The sequence below is a fragment of the Strigops habroptila genome, chromosome Z, assembly GCF_004027225.2.
Source record: "Strigops habroptila isolate Jane chromosome Z, bStrHab1.2.pri, whole genome shotgun sequence".
Taxonomy (NCBI): Eukaryota; Metazoa; Chordata; class Aves; order Psittaciformes; family Psittacidae; genus Strigops; species Strigops habroptila.
In genome coordinates this window covers 19,557,526-19,578,369 of record NC_044302.2, presented here as the reverse complement: position 1 = coordinate 19,578,369, position 20,844 = coordinate 19,557,526, and the positions used below count along the sequence as shown (strand labels likewise).

Sequence of the window (20,844 nt, the reverse complement as noted above, 5' to 3'; positions counted from 1 at the left end):
GCAATCTAAGCCTGACAGGCTAATACCTTAAGCAGAACAAAACGTTTTTAATGTACTTTTTACAGAAGTGTACACTATGGACACAAATGAACGAGCTGCTGACAAATCAAAGCTGAAGGGAGGAGGATCCTGTGGCCACAGCAACTTAACATGCCTTTACCCTTCTCCAGGACTGTTACAGCCCACTTGTTTTACCTTTGCTACTTTAGCTCCCTCATGCTAATTTCACTTTTGGAGGGGTGCGTTGGTCAGGGAAAGCTGATGCTGGTCACACAGCTACAGCTGCCAGGACGCAACACATTGTATAGGAAGGCATACTCCACACTTCCTACGTGTGATGTGCTTCCCCTCAGGCCACAGAGCCGTAGCCACATGACTTCTAGATATAAGGGACTTTCCCATGATCATAGGAAGATTAGGTAACTGCCCTACTGCTTGTTCCCTCCCTGTTGGGGGGTTAGGACTTGATCCAAAACTAACAGAGTTCTGCCGACAATCTCACTGACTTACATGGGCTTTTGAAGTCAGACTCTATAAATAAAGAGAGTCTTCATGGAGTGGAAAGTTTGAATAAATGTGATTGACTGAAATGACTGCTTTCTCTTAAAGTCTCCAACCTGCATCCAGCAGCCCCATCAAGCTTCAGTGTGAATGTATATGTTGGAGGCCCAGCAGGAACACATTTAAGCCTTGCAGAGCTTTCACAAAATTAAAGATATCCTGGACTTTTGGTATTTTCTAGCCCAGCCTCCTGGCAGGACTACCAGCAGCGCTGGATTGGGTAAGCCATGGCTTTGCCTTGCTGAGTCTACAAAACCTTAAATGATAGACTCTGCAACCAGTACTGCATTACTCACCTGGTAAATTTTTTTCCAAGTATATGGCTGGAACCTCTGAAATAGAGTCATCTGCCTATGCCACTGGTTGTTATCTGCCACTATTTAGAAGTTGGCTTTTTATAACTGACCTTCAAGTAGCTATAGGCTTCTAGCAGACACCCCCACAGCCTCCTTTTCCTGACTAACCAAGACTGGCTCCCTCAACCTCTCCTTGTAAGGTATATGCTCTAGGGCCCCATCTTGGTAGCTGTCTACTCCATCCTCTCCAGTTTCTCAACATTTTCTTTGAACTGAGGGCCCCAAACTTGACTACAGTATTTCAGATGAAGCCACACCATTTCTGAGTACTCATGCATAACGGCTTCTCTCACTCTGCTGTCTGCATTTCTAATGTAGCCCAGTACACAGTTTTCCCCACTTGTGATGAGAGCACACTGTTGGCTCATGATCAACTTCCACCATAATCCCTACATCCTTTGCAGCAGGGCTACTTGACAGCCAACTGATACTTACTTCTTCGCAGCCTTATATTACCCCTGTGCTTACTATCCTCTAACAAGAAAAACAGCCTTTTTTTTTTTTTTTCCCTGTTCTAAGATCAACTTGCCTTAAAAACTTGTGCCGTTGGCTTGATCTACTGCAGAGATAAGCATCAGCTGCACAATCTGCTTGCAGCTCTCCACACTTCCGTGTTCAGGCTGTATCCAATGTGGTGGTTTTCACTGTTGCATAGCTTTCCCCCTTGGCATTCCTCATTGTGGAAAAAGTAGCTATCCAACATATTTTTCTGTAATCTCATCCATTCATTACAGGCAGCTAACAAATCAGCTTTAATTTGTTAGCTGAGAAAACTCATCTGCAGTCACGAAAGAGTTACAGTTTCTATGTCCGACCAGGAAATTTTAGATGTGCGCAGGCAGCCAATAAAAGGAGAGATCAACAGTGCAGCTGACTCACGGATAGGAAAGCTCCAGTTGTGTTTGAATGCAGTTCACAGCCAACTCAAACTTGGTATCTCCAACAGTTTCACCCTATTGTTCCATAGTTTTTATGCCCATGTTTCCAGAGGTAAGTTGATTTTTGTTTCCGATTTCTTTTCCTGAGACATCTGTATATTAACATAATGTAGAGTTTCTCTTAAGGGAAACATCTTTGCTATGAATTACTTTTTAAAAAATTACTTTTAAAATTAGAAACTTGAAATAAATAGCATTATAGCAGTCTCCCTCCTGCCCCCGCCTGCCCACCTACGGCAGAAGGACAAAGCTGTCTTGAGACTTTTAGTGTCTTACTAAAAAATAATACAAACCCCTTCATTGCAAAGGTCACCTAAGAAGTACTGGGGTTGTGGTTTGACAGGGACTTTCTAAAAGGGTCTAGGAGAAAAAACATTTGGAAGAGTAGGACTACTGGAAAAAATGGCTTTGGTACCAAACTTTCACTTTGGGAGGTAGAGACAGACTTTGTTAACTGTAATTCCATGATAGTCCCATATTCCATGATTACTCCTTCCTACTGTTTCAGGTAGCACCCCGGATAAACAAAAGATTTCTCATTTTAGGGTTAAACTTTTTTGGAGATTATCAGAAAAGTTGAGGTGTGGAAACAGATGTACAAACTCAGACACAGAGACAGTGGTACTTGGCATGTCATGATTTGTAACAGAGAAAGATCGAAATGGTTTTCCTTTTGTTTTTAGAAAATCTCTAGTTAAATTAGGTTTTTCAAATCCAAACCAGCAGCTGATGGCTAGCTCTTTTATCTAAGTAGCCACTTAGCAAGAATTTAAAAAACTGTTATAGCTTTACTTGATTCAGTTTTAATTAAAACCAGATATTTCAGGAATGGTTTAGATCCTAAATTTATTTCTTGATCTTCTTTGTACTATGTTTGGAGTTGAGTAAATTCTTTTGGCTATTTAAATGATTATTTATCATAGCATGTAATAAAAATGAGACATAATTCTGCTCCTGCCAGCTATTTGATTACTTCCTTTATATTTAGGATTAGTAGATCTGTGTGGTCTGTCTTTGAAACTTTGAAGGATAAATAGCTCATTTGGAAATTTATCTTCATTCAGAGAAATCTTTTAAATTTTATGAAACTCTTAACCTGTCCGTCATCCTTCTACCATATTGGATTTATTCTTTAAGGAATTCTTTAAGTGAAGCACCTAAAGCAGCTATTGCTTTCAAACTACAATAATCTAACAAAAAGCAAAAAGTTCAACTGTGCTTTCCTATCAGAATCAAATATTGCTAGAGCTGAACTGGTAAATCAGCTGGTGAATTTTTATCTGTATTTTGATTGTGGTTAGATGCAAAACTGAACTTAGTATCCCTCTGATTGTGAATATGCCTGCATGGCACAGCTGAGATACTGAGATTAACTGAAAATAAGTTGGTTGTGAGCTAGAAACAGTTCAGCCATGAGCACAGGCTAATTTATCTTCAGGTTTTTCTTTCTATTATACCCATGGAGAACAAGTGGTGTGCTCAAAGTCAGAAGACTTTCAGGCCCTCTGTATTGCAGGAGCTCTTTTTATAGAGTCCGTCTTTCAGAAGGACACAATTCACGCTCAACAGCCCTTACTGGTTACTTCAAATTTTTGGCCCTGTTACTTCAGTTCTCTCATATGTTTCCTTTTCTAGTTCTAGTCTACATGATCCTGAAGGGAGTATTCCAGTTCTTCTGACTCACTGACCACTGATCTTGCTGTAATCCTTACCAATGGTTTTATCTCATCTGTTTTCTTAGCTTGCTTGTTTTCCTCTTTCACCACTGACTTTTGGTTACCTCTTGTCCAATGAAGCTACACAGATGTAATAAAAAATGTTACTAAAAAATGTTACTCATGTAGTAACACAGTGGTGCTTTGCAGAGGTTATCTCTAATCCAGCAGTATTGACATGCAATGTATCTGAGACATTCAGATGGCCCTAGAGAGGTACTTTACAGAGAGAGTATGGGCCCAATTATCGGCTGCTATAAAGACAAAACTCCATTTAGTAGAAATCCACAAGCTTATAACAGCAGGAAATTTGCCTTTTACCTTGCTTTTGTGTTCATATATGATGTTGTAATAAAGAAGATATGCAAGAATGATGTAGAACACACTGACATGAGTTACTGAATAATTGCCTTTTTTATGAGAAGCAGGGAAACTATATTTGTCCACGTGTAACTAAGATACTAGTTTATTGTCTACATAATTCAGTATCACTTTAAAGTCACACTTTCTATTACAAATATCTCAAAGTCATCAGATGGAAACAATAATGAGCAATTAACTAGCACCTTGCAGCCTCAGATGGCAAGTTATGGTCCAGATACTCCTTTGCAATTAGTGTGTTTTTCCTGTCTTTACAAGGAAAGTCTGGCACAGATCACTCTGTTGGATTAGGGTGATAGTTATTTGGGAAGTAAGGGGTGGTGCAACTTCACTGTGCTGTGGTGATAGTGACAAAATGTAGTTCTTTTAAAACTTTTTTCTTCTCTGCCACTTTTTCCCTGAAGCCAGACATCAAGAAATGGCTAAATCATTACCTGTGGTAGCCCAGGAAGATTTGGATAGCTTTACCTTGACCAGGACAGACTCAGGCTTTGCACTCAAAGCTTTTCATATTTCTTGGAACACTCACATCTCTGTGAAGCTGCTGACCAGCCAGGACTCTACAGAGAGGTATGTGTCTTATTTGGCCAACTAACTACAGATGGGCAGCCCAGACCTGCAGTGATGGCACCAGAATGAACCATGGATGCCCAGGATCATCAATCCCTAAACACACCTCCATTCCTAGAAATCACAGAATCATAGAATGGTTTGGGTTGGAAAGGCCTTCAAGATCATTTAGTTCAAACCCCCCTGCCATCGGCAGGGACACCTCACACTAGACCATGTTGCCCAAGGCTCTGTCCAGCCTGGCCTTGAACACTGCTGGGGATGGAGCATTCACAACTTCCTTGGGCAACCTGTTCCAGGGCCTCATCACCCTCACTGTAAAGACCTTCTTCCTTATATCTAACCTAAACTTCCCCTGTTTAAGTTTAAACCCATTACCCCTTGTCCTATCACTATAGTCCCTGATGAAAAGTCCCTCTCTAGCATCCTTGTAGGCCCCCTTCAGGTACTGGAAGGCTGCTATGAGGTCTCCATGCAGCTTCTCTTTTCCACCTTTCTGAGCCTGTCTTCATATGGGAGGTGTTCCAGTCCCTTCTCATCCTCGTGGCCTCCTCTGGAGTTGCTCCAACAGCTCCATGTCCTTCGTATGTTGAGGACACCAGAACTGCACACAGTGCTCCAAGTGGGGTCCCACAAGAGCAAAAGTAGAGGGGCAGGATCACCTTCTTCACCATGCTAGTCATGCTCCTTTTGATGCAGCTCAGGACATAGCTGGCTCTCTGACCAAATCCTGACTAGCCAAGAGGCAGTTATAGTGAGAAACAAGCTCTTTGGTTTTTTACAAATATTTATAAAAGTAGACCTTAATCCTGAATTCATTAATTATCTTTACTATAATAATGTCTACAAACCTTGATAAGTAACACTCAGCATGCTATGGTATTACATCTTTCTGGTGGTTCTTGAAGAGATCTCAGTTGAAATTAATCTAAAACAGCATGTACAGGTGAGAGAGTAGAGAAATGGGAGGAGAGAGGGATAATGGTTGGGGTTAGAGGGCAGTGAGATGTGTACATGTCCTAATTATGAAAATAAGTGACGGGCATCAGCCTACTGAACACAAAATTCCAGTCTGCAGAAAGTTTCCAAGAATAACCACTAGCTACTTTTGATGAAGCAAGACCAAAGCATTTTAGGTAATGGGCTGACTGGACTGTTTATCAAAAAAGAAATGTCTGATGTGCATCTACGGACTAGTTACTGTTGTTAACCGAGAGCACTGCCATTCAGGTGGCTTTCGTTACAAGCAAAATACAAATGTGTCCTACTCAAATACATGGTTTTTCATTTTTTCTATTATAAAGGCAGGGGAAGAAAAAATGGTATTTCATATAAACATTTTTAAATTAACAGTTTATATTGTCAGTGAGACTTCAAAAACCAAATGCTGCCAGATTTTTGGGAATACAAATATTAAGGTGGTTTTTTTTGTGATTGGGGGGAGGATTGCTTTTTTTTTAGATGATAGATGTCCAGCAATTTTGTAATCTGAAACAAAAGTTATTTGTTTGGTAGCTTGTTTGAAGAAAAAAGTTTCCTCCATCCCCTATTCACATTTTCTTTAAATCAAACAAACAAACCCCAATATAAAATAGTTAAAATCACAGTTAAAATTTCCTTTGCTTTGAATTTCATATGCTATCCTGATTGGGCAACTTTTCACTCAGACTTGCTCCCTTAAACTAAAGCCACTGTTTTGCTTTTCTCTCACTTCCTATCATAATGATCTCTTGTTTAGACCACACAGTGTTTAGGAAAGCTGGGACAATAAATTATGTTTCAATTTGGCTGAAAAATGCTTAACTGTGTGCCCTTGATAAATATTTAGGTTTGTGGAAATAAGTGTCAAAACAGGTGGGGCTGTGAATTACTTCCAGTGATTAGTTTACAGGTTTGTGAATCAGCACAGTAAGTATGAGAAACTGAGCCTGAAGTCTCAATGTAAAGGCTGGTTAGAATAATGAGAATGAGCTCCAGGTCTGCTGAAATCAACTGTATTTTTAATTTATTTCAATGAATTTTTAGCTTACAAGTACCACCAAGTAGAGATAATCAGATCCTTAAAATCAAGCATACGATTAACAAAAATTGGACCTGTAGCAGAAGTTATTTCCATGAAAGTGCACAATTGAATTGATTGTTCAGCGTTTCCTGTGCATGCGGAAGTACCTGTTTGAGGTCTTTAGATAACAAAACTTTATTCTTCTCATGATGAGCAAAGCAAATCTTTGCTGTTCTCAAAGTAAATAAACTCTGTTTGAATTCAGGTCTACAATCCAACCACAGCTGAGCTTGAATCAAATTTGGCAAAGTCACTAGAGTGGTACTACTTACACCAGATCCGAATTGGCTTGCCTTTTACATCAAGCTATGACATGCTATATCATGTATCATTTATAGAACATGGTCCCATTACATAAGCATGGAAGATCATAATTTCCTTGTAAATGTGGATCTTGCTGATAGCAAAAGGATACAATTTCTTGGGAACAGTCAGGGGAAAAAAAACCTTGATTTTTCTTAATCTAGCATTTAATTTACTTCAGCTTTCTCCTGCCTTTGCTCTTCAATCCTGCTTTAAATGGCGCTCTGATGTTCATATTAAGCATCCAGAGGTCTTTCACATTATATTAGAAAATTTCACTACACAAGGGATTGCTTCATTTTCTTAGAATTGTTTGGAAGATGATATAATAATGTTTTATTGGTAGAATTTGTGTTCAACCATATGGTTGTCTCTCATTTCCATACCCTACACTCCCTCATTTGTAGCTGAAATTCCCTTCAGTCTAACCTGCCTCTACTCCTTCTTCTTTTGCTTTTTTACAGGGAGTGGAAGTTGCTACTTCAGGATATAGCAAGTGTCAGATGCTATGAGTCTGAACATCTTCTGCCTCCTCTTGGGATTTACCAGTACCATGGACTCGTGGGGATAGTGACTGAATGGATGAACAATGGATCCCTCCACTCGCTCATCAATGAGGTAATAAAAGAAGGCATCTTTTATGTGACAAAATTAATGACAAGCTCAGCCAACAGAGATCAATCAGCATGTAACTTATGGACAGTAGTCATAGCCAATCTGTCTTTACCTCATGTACTGTACTTTTGTTTATTGTCAAATGAATATGTGATTAGTAACAATTTCACACTACCAAACCCTGTATTTTGTGTTACTTAGCACCAACTGTACCCAGAACTTCCGTTACCCTTACTCATAAGGATCCTGTCGGATGTGGCTGAAGGGCTGCATCACCTTCACAGTCTTGGACCTGCTTTCTGCCACTGCAGCCTGAAACCTTCCAATGTGCTTTTGGATACACAGTACAGAGCCAAGGTAGGGGCTTCTACTTTTAGCCTATTCATGTCGAATCCAGGGATTGTCCTATTGTTGAATATATTTATCCCACTAGTCAACATTTAATACCAAGGCTTGAGGTATTGTTACTAAATTTACTTTTTCTTCCATCTCTCTAGATATCAGATTATGGTCTAATCAACTGGAGGAAACAGCAACTGAGGTCAGACCTGCAGAACTGCAATCAGAGAACCTGCCAGGATTTAGTGTACTTCCCTCCTGAAATCCTTGAAGGAGGCCTTCCTTCCCAGGAAGGTGATATTTACAGGTGAATGACATTTCTAGGTCATACCTAGTCCTTGCTATCCTACAATGTTGCTGAAATACTTATTTTCAAAGACACTACAGTAAGAATAACGCAACAGGATAGTATTCCACATTAGCCCAATTACAGCAGTGAATTAAATGTGAAATTCCCATACCTGGTGAATAATATACCAAGGTTAAGAACTGTGCCCAAAGTTCATCATGTACATATTTTTATAATGGACCTAAATGTTTAAAAACTGTAACATAGCTGCCAAAACTTTCACATACAGTTAGAGACCTACTAACTATTTCACAGAGTTTCTAAGCATGAACTATTGTTGGCTTGAGTTTTGGGAAGAACTGTTTACACCTAGATGAGGCCCAGGTAAAAGCAAGACCTTTCTCTCAATAGTGTCCAGTTAAGGCCCTATGGAATCTCTGCTGGAATAACTTAATGAGCCACTCAAGCATTCATTCTTTTTAACAAAGTGATTTATACAAAGGAGGATTACCTACTCCACATGTCCCTTTTGGATATGTTACATGCTTTGTGGTTGCCTCAATAAATGAGACAAGCTCAAATAGCAACTGCTGTCTGTATGGACATACATCTCTACCACCGGCACACAGAGTCTGTGGACTAATATTATAAACAACTTTTAAGCATGACCACATTGCTGCTTTTGGAGCTTTTATGGAAGCAACAAAGCTTACTTTGTTGTCACAGAGGCAGGCTCTAAGATGAGTCAAATAACGCATACACTTGAGGATACTTATAAATGATCTGACTAACCTGATGTTCATAAACGCAAGATTTGTGCGTAGGAAGAGTGGAGCCTTACTTTCAGGTAGCATAATCCATTTTCCAACATGTCATTCTTACATAATTTTAGATGTTCACATGTGACTCAATGCATGCAATAGGTGCATGTCTAGACAGTGGTGCAACAGAGAAAACACAAATATGTGTCATATATGAAGTACTAAGTACATGTCAGTTATGTGTATGTCCATATTACATTAATACTTTCCTAGAAGTTATTTAAGTAAAAGCACTTTTAGATTGTATGTGGAAAAAAGGCACAAGAGGGGGTTCTTTTAAACATTGTAATTCAGCACTATAGCAAGATACATGAGTAAGCAGATGTGTTTACCCTAGAACTGCTATTCCCCTGTTGATTGCTTTGCTTCTAACTCATCTGTAGCTTGCTTTCTCTCATCCAGCAGCCTCTGTGCTTCTGCCTCTGATTTTGCAGATTGGTCTTTTTTTATCAAAAAAACATATTTTATACCAACTGATTTGTGGGTTGTATATGTAGATCTATGGTATTACTGGAATACTTCCAAGGATGCTAGGAAAGGAAACTGGAGCCCCATCAAAATTTGCTGAAGAAAACAGACACACAGTGGGTTAGACTCAAGTTTTTGGTAGGTTAATTGATGTGTCTGTCAGTACCTGCTGAAAATCCAGCTCTTTCAGCTGCTATTTAACTTACTTTGAAACAAAATTGACAGAGAAAGGAAAACAGAAAATTCTGAAATTCACAAGAACAAATGGAGATAAGGTGGTAACCTGAAATGTAATTCTAATTAATCCTATGTTTAAAAAACAAATAAAAAATAAATAAAAAAAATCTGATTTACTATTTTATAAGAACAGCTCAGTTAAAAACTGAAACTTAATGCAGGAAAAAGGATCTCATCAGATTAGGAAAGACTTGGATAGACTTTGTCTTGAAAAACTCTCTCTTAAACCAATAAACTTGCTTTTGGCAATGAGAATATAAACACAGATTGCAAACTAACGAATGGCATTTCACTGTTCTTTTTTTGTTGTTTTGGGTTTTTTCCCCAAGTTTTGGAATACTGTGCTGGGAGAGCCTAAGCAGACGAAAACCTTTTGAAGGTATTTATCTTTACTGTTCATGTCAGACTTCATGTTGCCCTAATCTTTTCCATAATTCCCTCATTGTAGGGAAATTATGATTCAAACAGCACTGTCTTTTCAGATGTCCCTTTGCCTTCTTTTATTGTTACAGCACAAAGTTCCATGTTATGGGATGTAAAGATTAGAATCCCTCAACAAGCCCTCAGTGTTTCCAAAGCAGCTGATCTTTCTGAAGGGGAAAGGCATAGCTTCTCACCCCAGTTTTATCATATCTCTGTGCTTGCTGAAGCACTCTGTTACTGAGATGAGTTTTCCACTTACCTTTAGTAAGAAAGAAAAAGGAACATTTTAGTGACAAGCAGCTACCTGGACGAGCAGAATGTTCATTTGTAAGGCTGCCATAAGTTTCAAATCCTGATCAAGAAATGCCAGTTCATGCTGAATTCTCTCAAGTATGCAGGGAATCTTACTTTCTTAGATGAAAGTGTGAACCTTTTAAAGAACTTAGTTTGCCAAGCACCATGTAATAATTGTCACAGTCTAGGAATGATCCCTGTTTCACAGAGGTGGAGATCAATGAAAGTATTCTTTGCTATGTGCTCCATTCTGCGTGGCAAAACTGATGGAAGGACTCCTGTATTTTACAGACTGAGGACCTCCAAAAAATACTGCATAGAACAAAAGAATCTTTATGTTCATGCAGCTTGTGGATGCCATCTTGTGGCTACAAAAAGTAGATTTATTTTTTGTACAATAGGAGTTACTTTGTTGTAATTCAGGTGTAAGGCTTTATATAAAATTGTGCTGAGAACATACCATAATAACTACATGTATTCCTGACGTATCTGTGCAGGTAGTGTACAATGCATATTTACATGTCTATTTGTGACTTGGTATTTGGACAGTTCTTTATCCTGAAACATCCTGTTGCAATAAGTAGGTAAAGGTTACTACTATTATTTATTATTACTACTACTTGCAGTAGTTATTACTACCATAAGGTTATTTGCTCTTGTAAATAGCATATCTATTTACAAGAGTGTTAATACATTTTTGCTTATTAAAAAACTGTATTTGTTTTAAAATACACAAAATAATTTATACTGAATATAATCTTAAGAGGTTCTGAGTTTTTTAATATTTTTTGCAGTGACGTTTTTCTATAAATTGCAGGTCAAACAACCCTCCTGGAAGTTCCAACAGGAATCTGCAGTAGTTTACGGCCTGGCATTTCAGAGAAGTTTATACCAAGCAATTTGCCTGAGAGGAATAGACTGTTGCACCTTATTGCTCTGTGCTGGCATCAAGAACCAGATTATAGACCACGTACTGCCGGTAACATTCAGGATTTGCCTTCTTTGCAAGATGTGTAATGGAGACAGTCTTGCTGGGAACATTGCTTTAGCACTCTAAATCATTGACAGTGGAGTGGAAGTAGTCTTTTAGATCATCAGAGTACTACACATGTTTTTCCTAACTGAAGCTTCCTACCAGAAACGGCTTACTTTTCTCCAAAATTGTGTATAGTATAAAGTAAAAATGAGTACAAATAAAGGAAGGGATATTATTAGCAGTCTATATTAGTTTAACAAAGTGTCTTCAGCATTTCTTGATTCCAGTGCATATCCAGTTCCCTTTGAAGTGTGCTATCATTGTTTACTTTAGTAGATAATGTTTACTATGTTTCAAAAAGACAGCCAATAAATGCTAAAATTGTGATACTTGAGGACTTTTGAGTAACTTTGCAAAGCGGAAGTGCTGAGGAAGTGATTTGCACATAGCTTTCTTGTGATAGATTTGTACATTCATGTGTAAAACCATAGCAATTATGTTCACTACATCTGTATGAGCATTTAAGAAAATGTGATTTTAATGTGACTGTAACTATTCTTTAAGATCAGGTCAAAAAGAAAATTAAGAGGAGATATAAGATGGAAGTTATATTAAACTAATTTCGTCTAGTTCATCCAGCTACTCAATAATAGTTAGTTGCAATCTTCTGATGCCTCAATATATACACACTTTCATATACAATGTGGTATTTAAAGTGCTTTATTACCCTTGCAGAATGTGTAGACCTTCTAAATGGAATTTTGACCAGTATAAATAAGGAAGCAATTTCCACTGCAATCTACAATCTGATGGATGCAAAGGTTAGTGCAAAATTAAGTTCTGTTATCCTCCAAGGACATTATTTGATTCTTTCCATTGCAATCTTTGTAGTTCAAAACCAGAAAAGGCTTTGTCTTTACTGTTTTATTGGGCATGCCAGAGAGCTGGAAAGTGCCCTGTGGCACTTCATGTTCATTCAAGAGTTGTAGAAAATAGGTATTGTGAGGTTCTCTAGAAACTACATCAATTGCTACCTGGGATTATAAAAATATGCTAGCTTCTTTCCAGTCACCAGCTGTAGTCAGACTGGTAAGCTCATGTGAGTGAGAACAAATATCAGCCTTGGGTAGATCGGGTAAATCAGATTAGGGCTAGAACCAAGGACAATTTTTATTGTATATACTGGTTAGAAGACATTTAGTTCAAAACCTGGACAGTGTTTGTACCTGTTGTAGCAATACTAGTATCAGGTCTTTTCTGTATGCTTCACTGCTTCTAAACTGACATGCTTAGGCACAAGACACTGCTTGTCATAGGGTCTAAAAGGGTTGCCTGATATCACAGGAATGGTCAGGGAATGGTCAACAACATTGCCATGGGAAATCTGGCACAAATCTGACTGCCACAAATATAGCTATATCATATGTAGCTGACTTAGTCATAGTTGGGAAACTAGTGACACATGCTTCAGCCCTTGAACAAGTATTCTGACTCCATCTGGATTTACACAACCCATATTGTGTTGTTGATTTCATCACTGTCCTTATGCACAGTTGTTTATGTTAATGAACCCTGGACTATTTCTACATGTCGCAATCACACTCTGGGATATAGAACAGATGATCAATGTTTTAACAGGTGGCATAGTTATAGTCCAAGTAACTTTTGCTACTGTTGAAGTTTATTTAGGCTTTTACTGCCAAATATTCCATAATCTACTACTTCCATCTCCCTTGAGCAAGCTTTTATTTTTCTATTTGATAAATAAGCAAAGAGCATTATTTATTGTTCAAACAACTGAACATGCCCAAAATGACTGTGAAAATGCTATTGGGGATTCTTGAAAATGGATTTATTCCTAAGTGTTGAAGTATAGAAATATCATGGTTTAAACCCAGCCAGTAACAGTACCATACAGCTGCTCACTCTCACCTTTCCTCTCCCCGGGGGGATGGGCAGGAGAATTGAAAGAACATAAAACCCACGGGTCGAGATAAGAACAGTTTAATAACTAAACTACAAAATACTACTACTACTAAGGGAAATAACAAGGGGAGAGAATATAAACTAAAAGGGGAAAAGAAAAACACAATAAACCCAAGTGAGACACAATACAATTGCTCACCACCCACTGACAGTCGATACCCAGCCTGACCTGAGCAGCAATCAGTCCCTCTTGGGTGACTCCCCTCGGTTTATATGCTGGGCATGATGTGCTGTGGTACAGAATACCCCTTTGGCTAGTTTGGGTCAGACATCCTGTCTCTGCTTCTTCCTGGCTTCTTCTGCCCCTTGTCACTGGCAGAGCTTGAGAGACCTAAAAGTCCTTGATCAGGGTAAGTGCTACTGAGCAAGAGCTAACACATCAGTGTGTTATCAGTATTGTTCTCAGATTAAAGCCAAAACACAGCACTGCACCAGCTACTAGGAAGAAAATTAACTCTATCCAAGCTGAAACCAGAACAAGAAACTAAAAAGTAGTTTAACAAATCTGCTGCAGATGTACAAAATGGAAAAAAGTGACAACTATTGACACATCCTTATTGCAGACAGTTTGGCATACTTGCTGTTTGGATGCTTAAAGGAAAACGTGTTACAGCAAGTTCAATCTTTCTCTCTCTGTCTCTCAATATAGGGCTATTTTCTCCTTCCCCTGCATGATTCAAACCAGCGTTTTATAATAAATTTTAAACAGCAGAAACAGTAACAGGGTAGAGTTTTGGGCTCGCTTACATGTGTTAAAATGCAAAATTGCTCTGTGCAGTTCACCGTTACTATATATCCATGTACCTTAGAGTATAATGTATATTGTCAGTACAAATTATTAGTGTCAGTATAAATTCTTGCTCCTGGCAACTGTGAATTGGACAAACCACATGTATACTTACTGGAGTTACTGTGCTATTTTCTTCCAGGAGACAGCACTTAATGCATGCAAAGGTTCAGAAATATACACATTGCAGACAGGCATATGCAATTCAGAGGTAAGTATATGGCATGAGAGTCTTACAAGAGTACTTCATAAACTGCTTGCTCTTCCTGACAGCCCTCACAATGTGTAATACAAGCACTGCGGGGAAAAATGTCCCTAACCCTTTTTGTCTCTAACCAGGATAACGCCACCCAGTTAACAAACAAACCCCACTGTTTACCTTCTTCCAAGCAGCTGACTCTTGCAAAAATAACCTCCTCCACTTAAGAGTTCCTTTGAGCCTCTCCTTCTTGAAGAGGTCCTAATGAAATTGCAAAAATCTAACCTTTCTTGTAGCGTGTTCAAAATGATGTCTGGAAAAAATCTTAGCCTGAATTCTAGCATTTTCAACCAGTTTTCTTAGAGCAAGGCCAACTGTTTTGTGGTAACTCCGAAATACAGTTAAGTCCCATTTTTAACGCGATTTTGGCACTTGTGGCAGGCCTGCCGATACTGAAAGATGCAGAGAGAGAACTGATGCTCACATGCCTGGATCAGAGCTAGTTTTAAACAGGTCAAGTTCTAATGACACCACAGCTGCAGAAGCAATCTAGGGCTGCAGTAAACCCTAGGACTATGGATCTGTGCTGCCACAGTGACCCAAGGTAACTAGCCAAAATTGAATTAAGTACATCTGTAGGCTCAACAGCTGCATATCCACCCTCCCCTGCAATATGATACTCCTGCCTTATACTCCATGAGAAAACTGCTTAGAAAAGCTTTTGGAACAAAAGTTTCCAAGAATATAATTCTCCGTTTTGATCTTTTTCAGGTCATCTGTCCACATAAAAACCCCCACTTAATCAGCAAGAAAATTCCTTTTATAGTGCCAAGCTTGTCAACTATTCTACTTGATAGAAGTACAAACAATGCAAGAAGAGAAAATATTCTGGAGACGGGTCTGTTGAATACTATCCCACAGAATGCAACAACAAAGAAAGGTCTCTACCTTGAAACACATTCAGGTCCAGCTATTCTAAGAAAAGGATAAATATTACCAATTGTTCTATATACCAATATTATTTCCCATGTAAAATTGTCCCTTCTCATACTACAGCTGTGCCCTCTATCAGTACCATCTGAAGCATGAGTTCACTGCAGAAAACCAGAGATGCTATAATACCTTTTGATTAAGTGTATTTTAGTGTAAAAGCCTTTTTTGCTAATTTTCTTTTAGAGCCCTGACTCATAATATGCAGTGGCTGACACCTATAATGTTCTGTTGTTCAATTCAAGGGTCTTATCTTACTCATCTCAAACTTTTTCTAGATCACCCAGGCTCTGACAGTAGAAAATCAAATTCCTTTTGCACGATTCCCTTATCTGGTTCAACTGCAAGCAAAGAAAGCAGTGAGCATAATGACCCAGCAGTGGCTCTGAAGCACAGAGCACAACCTTTACATCTTGAACAAGCAGTGACAGGTAAGACACCACTTTCAGTTTGAGGTGGCAATATCCTCCTTGGGCAGATCTTAGTGATTAAATTGTTTAAAGTTTGGAGGACATGTATCTCTCTAAATTCTGTGCACATTTTCAGGTATTTACTCTAACAACTCCTCCAAACTTGATATAAATGTCTCATGGGTCAATTTGTGTATAGCTGCTCCTGTGTTCTCAGAAGTTCAAGCATTGGCCATCAAGAACACTGGCTTGTTTGGGTCATATTCACACTGGTTCTGAAAAGACAGCAATAAAAATACAAACAGTATAGCATACAGTGAATGTAAAACATCAGTTGCTTATGTCTGAAATTTATTTATTTATTTAATTTTAATCTGTGTATTTTATACCTCTACAAAAGTAGCCACTGACTACCTAAACAGGTAAGCAGCAGGAGAGGGGACCATTCACTTCCTTCCTTACATGGTCTCAGTTCTTCCTACTGAACAAACACAGCGAAGGCCGGCTTCTGATTTGTGAAACCTGCCTCTGCCTGTAGCTTTGTGAGGTTTTTTCTAACTTCTTGCAAGCTGGCCTATGATGGTTCTCACACGTAGCTGGCCATTCTTCTCCACTTCAACTTACTTCCAAAATTAATGCAATTTCTGGACAAATCAACAGATTAGGTCATGCAGGAGAAGTTCATCACAGATCTCTACTGGCAACAGTCAGAAATCAGAATGACTGAGGCGTGTTCTCCAAAACAACAATGGCTCTCAGTTATTAATTTTCTCTTGGTGTAAGGTATTGACTGTACACTAAACCCACTAATGTCAGTACTAAGTATTCTAATCGGTTTGTGAAGAGACAGAACCGAAAGCTCTTGGCTGCTTTGCAGTATTTACTTTTGTTACTAGTTTGGCTTTGACATATATTCAAGTTCCCAATTTCATGCTACGTTTCAAACAGTCCTGCTATCCTGAATAACCTATTATTTATTTTTCCACTTTCTACAGGACAAGGTTTCCTCACCTATGTCAAGCCAAGCTACTTTGCATAATGTTTCATACAGGTGTTTGATGTATAGTGCAAGACCTGAAAATCTCCTCCCCTTACACAATCTGAGCACTTAATAACCTTTAGAAACATTTATCTTCTGTAATCTGACCTTCATGAGTTTCAAACAAAAACACATTGGACTAGTTTTGAACAAAGAATGCAAATAAACTACCTTCTCCTTTCCTCTACTGAGTTTATATTTCTGGTGTTGATGCTATCACCTGCTAACAACTTCAGGAAGAAAAGAGCACTTAGTTTATCTCATTTTGTTTCCTTTTCACTCAAGGTCCTCGCCGCAAAGGAAACTGCTGTCAAATACTAGCCTGCCAGAGACAGACCATACTGAACTGCATGACAGAAGGACGCCTCAACCACATCCTTGATGTCCTTCGCTCACAGCAAATGTTGTCCCGAATGGATTATGAAACAATTACCTCTTACCCCACAGTGACTGGCCGTGCTCGGGCATTGTTGGACACTTGCCTTTGCCTTGGAGAGAGGGCAGCCCAGGTGGTAGTGACTGTACTTTCAGTGACCAAATGTAGTCCTCTGGGACAAGGCAGCCATTACTCAGACTGTCCTGCTAAGGGGAACAGGCTCACGTTGTGACTTTTTTTTTTTCCAGTTTGTTACTTGCATCAGAGCACTGGTAATTTGTAACAGCAATGATCCATGTTAATTCCTCATAACCTATTGACTGAAGTCACTCCTTCCTACGGCCCATGATTTTAGACCGCTAGTGGAAAATGCTAGCTGGATTAAAAGGTCAAGTCAACCACTGCCTGCAGAAATTAGCAAGAGTGGTGTAACAAATTCTAATTTGGACCTCAGAGGTGGGAGGAGTGCAATGTGTGCCTAAGCAAATACAGTGAGTCAGATGACACCTTATTTCCTTGATTTTTTTAGAATGGAAGAAAATGGATCATAACTTTTTGGAATTCATACTATGAAACAACAGCTGTTACTAAATCCTTCCAAATAAGGACAGCAAACAACAGGATACCGGATGAGGAGAAAAAAAGTTACTCCCTTTCACTGAGGTTGTATCTGAGCCAGCTGTTGAAGTGAAAGGCTTAAAAGAATCCAGAAATATTTATTTATTTAACAGGGTCTTAAATAAGACTTGGAAATTTTATATTATGCATATAAATGACTTTATTTTCACTCATAAATGGCTATATGCTCTGAAAACGGGGCAGTACTTGGAGAGGTGGGGCTTAGAGTGGAAAAACATTAATACCTTCCATTCATGATGTTGTCTGCAGTTCAAATGTGAGATTAAACCAGGATCATTTTGAAATGGTGGTTCTGCTGAACTGTTGTCATGGCTGTACTTGGATGGGAGACCACCTGGGAATACCAGGTGCTGTATGCATGGACTTATCCATGCCTACAGACTCCTTGGGGTGTCCTGCTTCCACATAGACTCATCCACAGGTCACAGTCCCTTCAACTTGAGTTCACACTGGAGTTACAGCCTATCCAGTACGGCAGAAGAGAAACAGCAGTGATGCCCTGGTCATCTGCCGGCTCAGGTCCATCTCCATTGCTGTTACCAAAATGCTCCCAGGCACAGTAGAGTGAGATGATAAGCAGTACAGCAAGCACAGAAAGCAAAGAGCAGCCACGAACAAGCACTAGACTGTAATATACAGTAAGGCAAGCAAGACCCTGGGCAAGCACAGAAGCCTGCCAATTAATAGCTAAACATCAATGACAGCTATAAATTTGATCTAGGTCATTCCAATCAAATCTTTCATTATCTCAACCCTTCAAGAACCATGTTGGGAGCCAAAAAGGACTGTCACAGTTTAACCCCATCCAGCAACTAGGCCACATACAGCTGCTCACTCACTCCCCGCCTTGTGGGATGTGGAAGAGAACCAGAAGGGTAACAGTGAAAAAAATTGTGGGTTGAGATAAAGACAATTTAATGGGTAAAGCAAAAGCCATGTGCACAAGCAAAGCAAAACAAGGAATTCATTCACCACTTCCCATTGTCAGGCAGGTGTTCAGCCATCTCTAGGAAAGCTCCATCACACACAACAGTTTATTAACTGGGTTATGCCATCACTCCAAACCTCCCCTCTTCCTCCTCCTTTCTCCAGCTTTATGGCCACATGATGTCACACGATCGTATGACATCATATGGTATGGAATACCATATACTTGGGTTAGTTGGGTTATACTTGTCCCAGCTGTTTCTTCTCCCAGCTTCTTGGGCACCTACTTGCTGGCAGGGTGAGGTGAGGAGAAAAATAAGTCTTGACTCAGTATAAGCACAGCTTAGCAGTAATGTAAACACACCTATATTAACAACACTGTTTCCAGCACAAATCTAAAACACAGCCCCATACTAGCTACTATGAAGGAGATTATCCCAGACAAAACCATAAAGGAAAATAGTAAGATTATTTTAATTATAATGCAAATGAGGTTATATAAGATTATAGTTTTTTGGAGGGCACAGTGGGATTCCTTCAAGCTTCACGGCACCAGATTAACTTGAGAACTTGTTACAGTATTTCAACTGCAAAACCACATTCCTCTGTTTCCCTGTGTTACATTTGTTCTCTCTACAGTTTCAAACTGCTTATTGAATTCAGTAGCTTAGCAGGCTGCAATTTTAAATAGAGTGATGATGGGTTTTCTAGGCACATTTAAGAGATAACAAATTCATTACATCATATAGTACAATGCTGCTAGAACCATAAACATAATTTTATGTAAATTCATTACATTTCAAGACTGTCTTAATATTTTTACAATCAAAAGCAAAGTCTATCAGAATGTGTCAACAATAATTTTGCCTATTAAAGGAGCTAAACATCTACTTGACTTGATTTTTTTTACTGTACACTTTAAATGGGAACTTTCAACAGTCTGCTAAAAAAGGATGCCTTCCTTGAGAGGAAGAGAACTGCTGATACGGTGTTTTGCCTGTTTAGAAGGCATAAAATAATCAGAGTAAAACAGATAATCATTCGCCTATGGGAAATATTTACAGACTCTTAAAGAGAGAAACTAGCAATATTGTTGAAACTTAATTATCAGCTTTCAAACGTTATTCCATTCAGTTGTTCTGCTGGACACTTCACACTCCTGTGAAATATGTGCCAGCTGGCAGGCTATGCTGATTTTTCTTTGTTATTATGTTTTTGACATAGAAACAGCTTTGGTTCTTTTCTTGAAACAGCTGCCTACTTGAGCATATCATCTGATGCCAGATCTAAGCCCAATCTTAACAGCTAATTGCAGAACTGGCATCAAGCCAGTGGGAGCACAAGTTATCTGTTTTTCCAGGCAAATTTTTCTTCTCGTTACTTCTATCTGCAGATTTCTGACACCTTTCTCAACTGAAATCAATGCATGAGTTTGAGAATTTTTTGTATTAATACTTTGGCTAGAAGCCTTGTGATAACTGTTTATGCTTCTGCCAAAGCCTTGCTATAAACATACTTAAGTCAATGTAGCCAAAAGCACAGACTTCCTCATAACTCTTCCTTGTGTAACATAAACATTTAAAATTTGGGGGTTGTTGACAATTGCAGCTGTTAGGAGTCTTTAAATGTGATATTTTGAATGGATGCTACTAGTTTATTAAAATAAAACTTTTGTTTACATAAAAAGTTTTGACACAAAACTAGAATACAGTGCCCTGAAACTAGCATAAATTCATTTTGTCTCACCAAAAATACATACTCTTATAAGGCCTATAATGTGTTGGCTTTGTAACAAAGACATTAATGTAATGTGAAATATCAAACTGCTTAAAGCTTATGGTATTGTGCTTGTACCCAAGCTAGTTCATTAGCTAAGATTTCTATTGTCATTGCCTCTATGTTCTGCAGTTCTCCTGATATCACAAAATAATACAGAATAAATTACACCAAGTAAGAGTAAAGGTAGAAGAATCAAACTGTTCTTTAGTATTTATGGGAATAAACAAGACTCAAATGTCAAGAAGGTCTTGAGTTGCAGTAGGGAAATAGAAAACATAGATAACTCCAGAAAACAGCAAAGGGAGTAATAAAAAGAAGTCTCTTCAGGACTGACCATACAAAGTTATTAGTAAAACTCCCTCTT

The 20,844-nt window shown here is 38.7% G+C and overlaps 1 protein-coding gene across 2 annotated transcripts; it reads left to right on the top strand.

The window, feature by feature from the left end:
• Positions 1 to 1,816: 1,816 nt before the first annotated feature.
• On the top strand, positions 1,817 to 18,058 carry LOC115619627 (receptor-interacting serine/threonine-protein kinase 2-like). Of its 2 annotated transcripts, none has more exons than XM_030512212.1 (12): positions 1,817 to 1,907; positions 4,356 to 4,521; positions 7,351 to 7,504; positions 7,703 to 7,858; positions 7,999 to 8,147; positions 9,985 to 10,034; positions 11,190 to 11,351; positions 12,084 to 12,169; positions 14,264 to 14,332; positions 15,092 to 15,260; positions 15,589 to 15,741; positions 17,045 to 18,058. In XM_030512212.1, the coding sequence occupies exons 2-12, from the start codon at positions 4,370 to 4,372 to the stop codon at positions 17,365 to 17,367; spliced, it is 1,623 nt and encodes a 540-aa protein (XP_030368072.1). In that variant the 5' UTR covers positions 1,817 to 1,907; positions 4,356 to 4,369; the 3' UTR covers positions 17,368 to 18,058. The 2 variants fall into 2 exon arrangements, with proteins under 2 accessions (XP_030368072.1, XP_030368070.1); XM_030512210.1 differs by having other exon boundaries at positions 15,092 to 15,284.
• The last annotated feature ends 2,786 nt before the right edge of the window (positions 18,059 to 20,844 follow it).

Excerpts from the sequence above, each read along its gene's own strand:
- LOC115619627 (XM_030512210.1), top strand. The coding sequence starts at position 4,370 with ATGGCTAAATCATTACCTGTGGTAGCCCAGGAAGATTTGGATAGCTTT. Across the intron at positions 14,333-15,091 it reads CAGGCATATGCAATTCAGAG|GTCATCTGTCCACATAAAAA; the intron begins GTAAGTATATGG and ends GATCTTTTTCAG. Across the intron at positions 15,742-17,044 it reads TCTTGAACAAGCAGTGACAG|GTCCTCGCCGCAAAGGAAAC; the intron begins GTAAGACACCAC and ends TTTTCACTCAAG.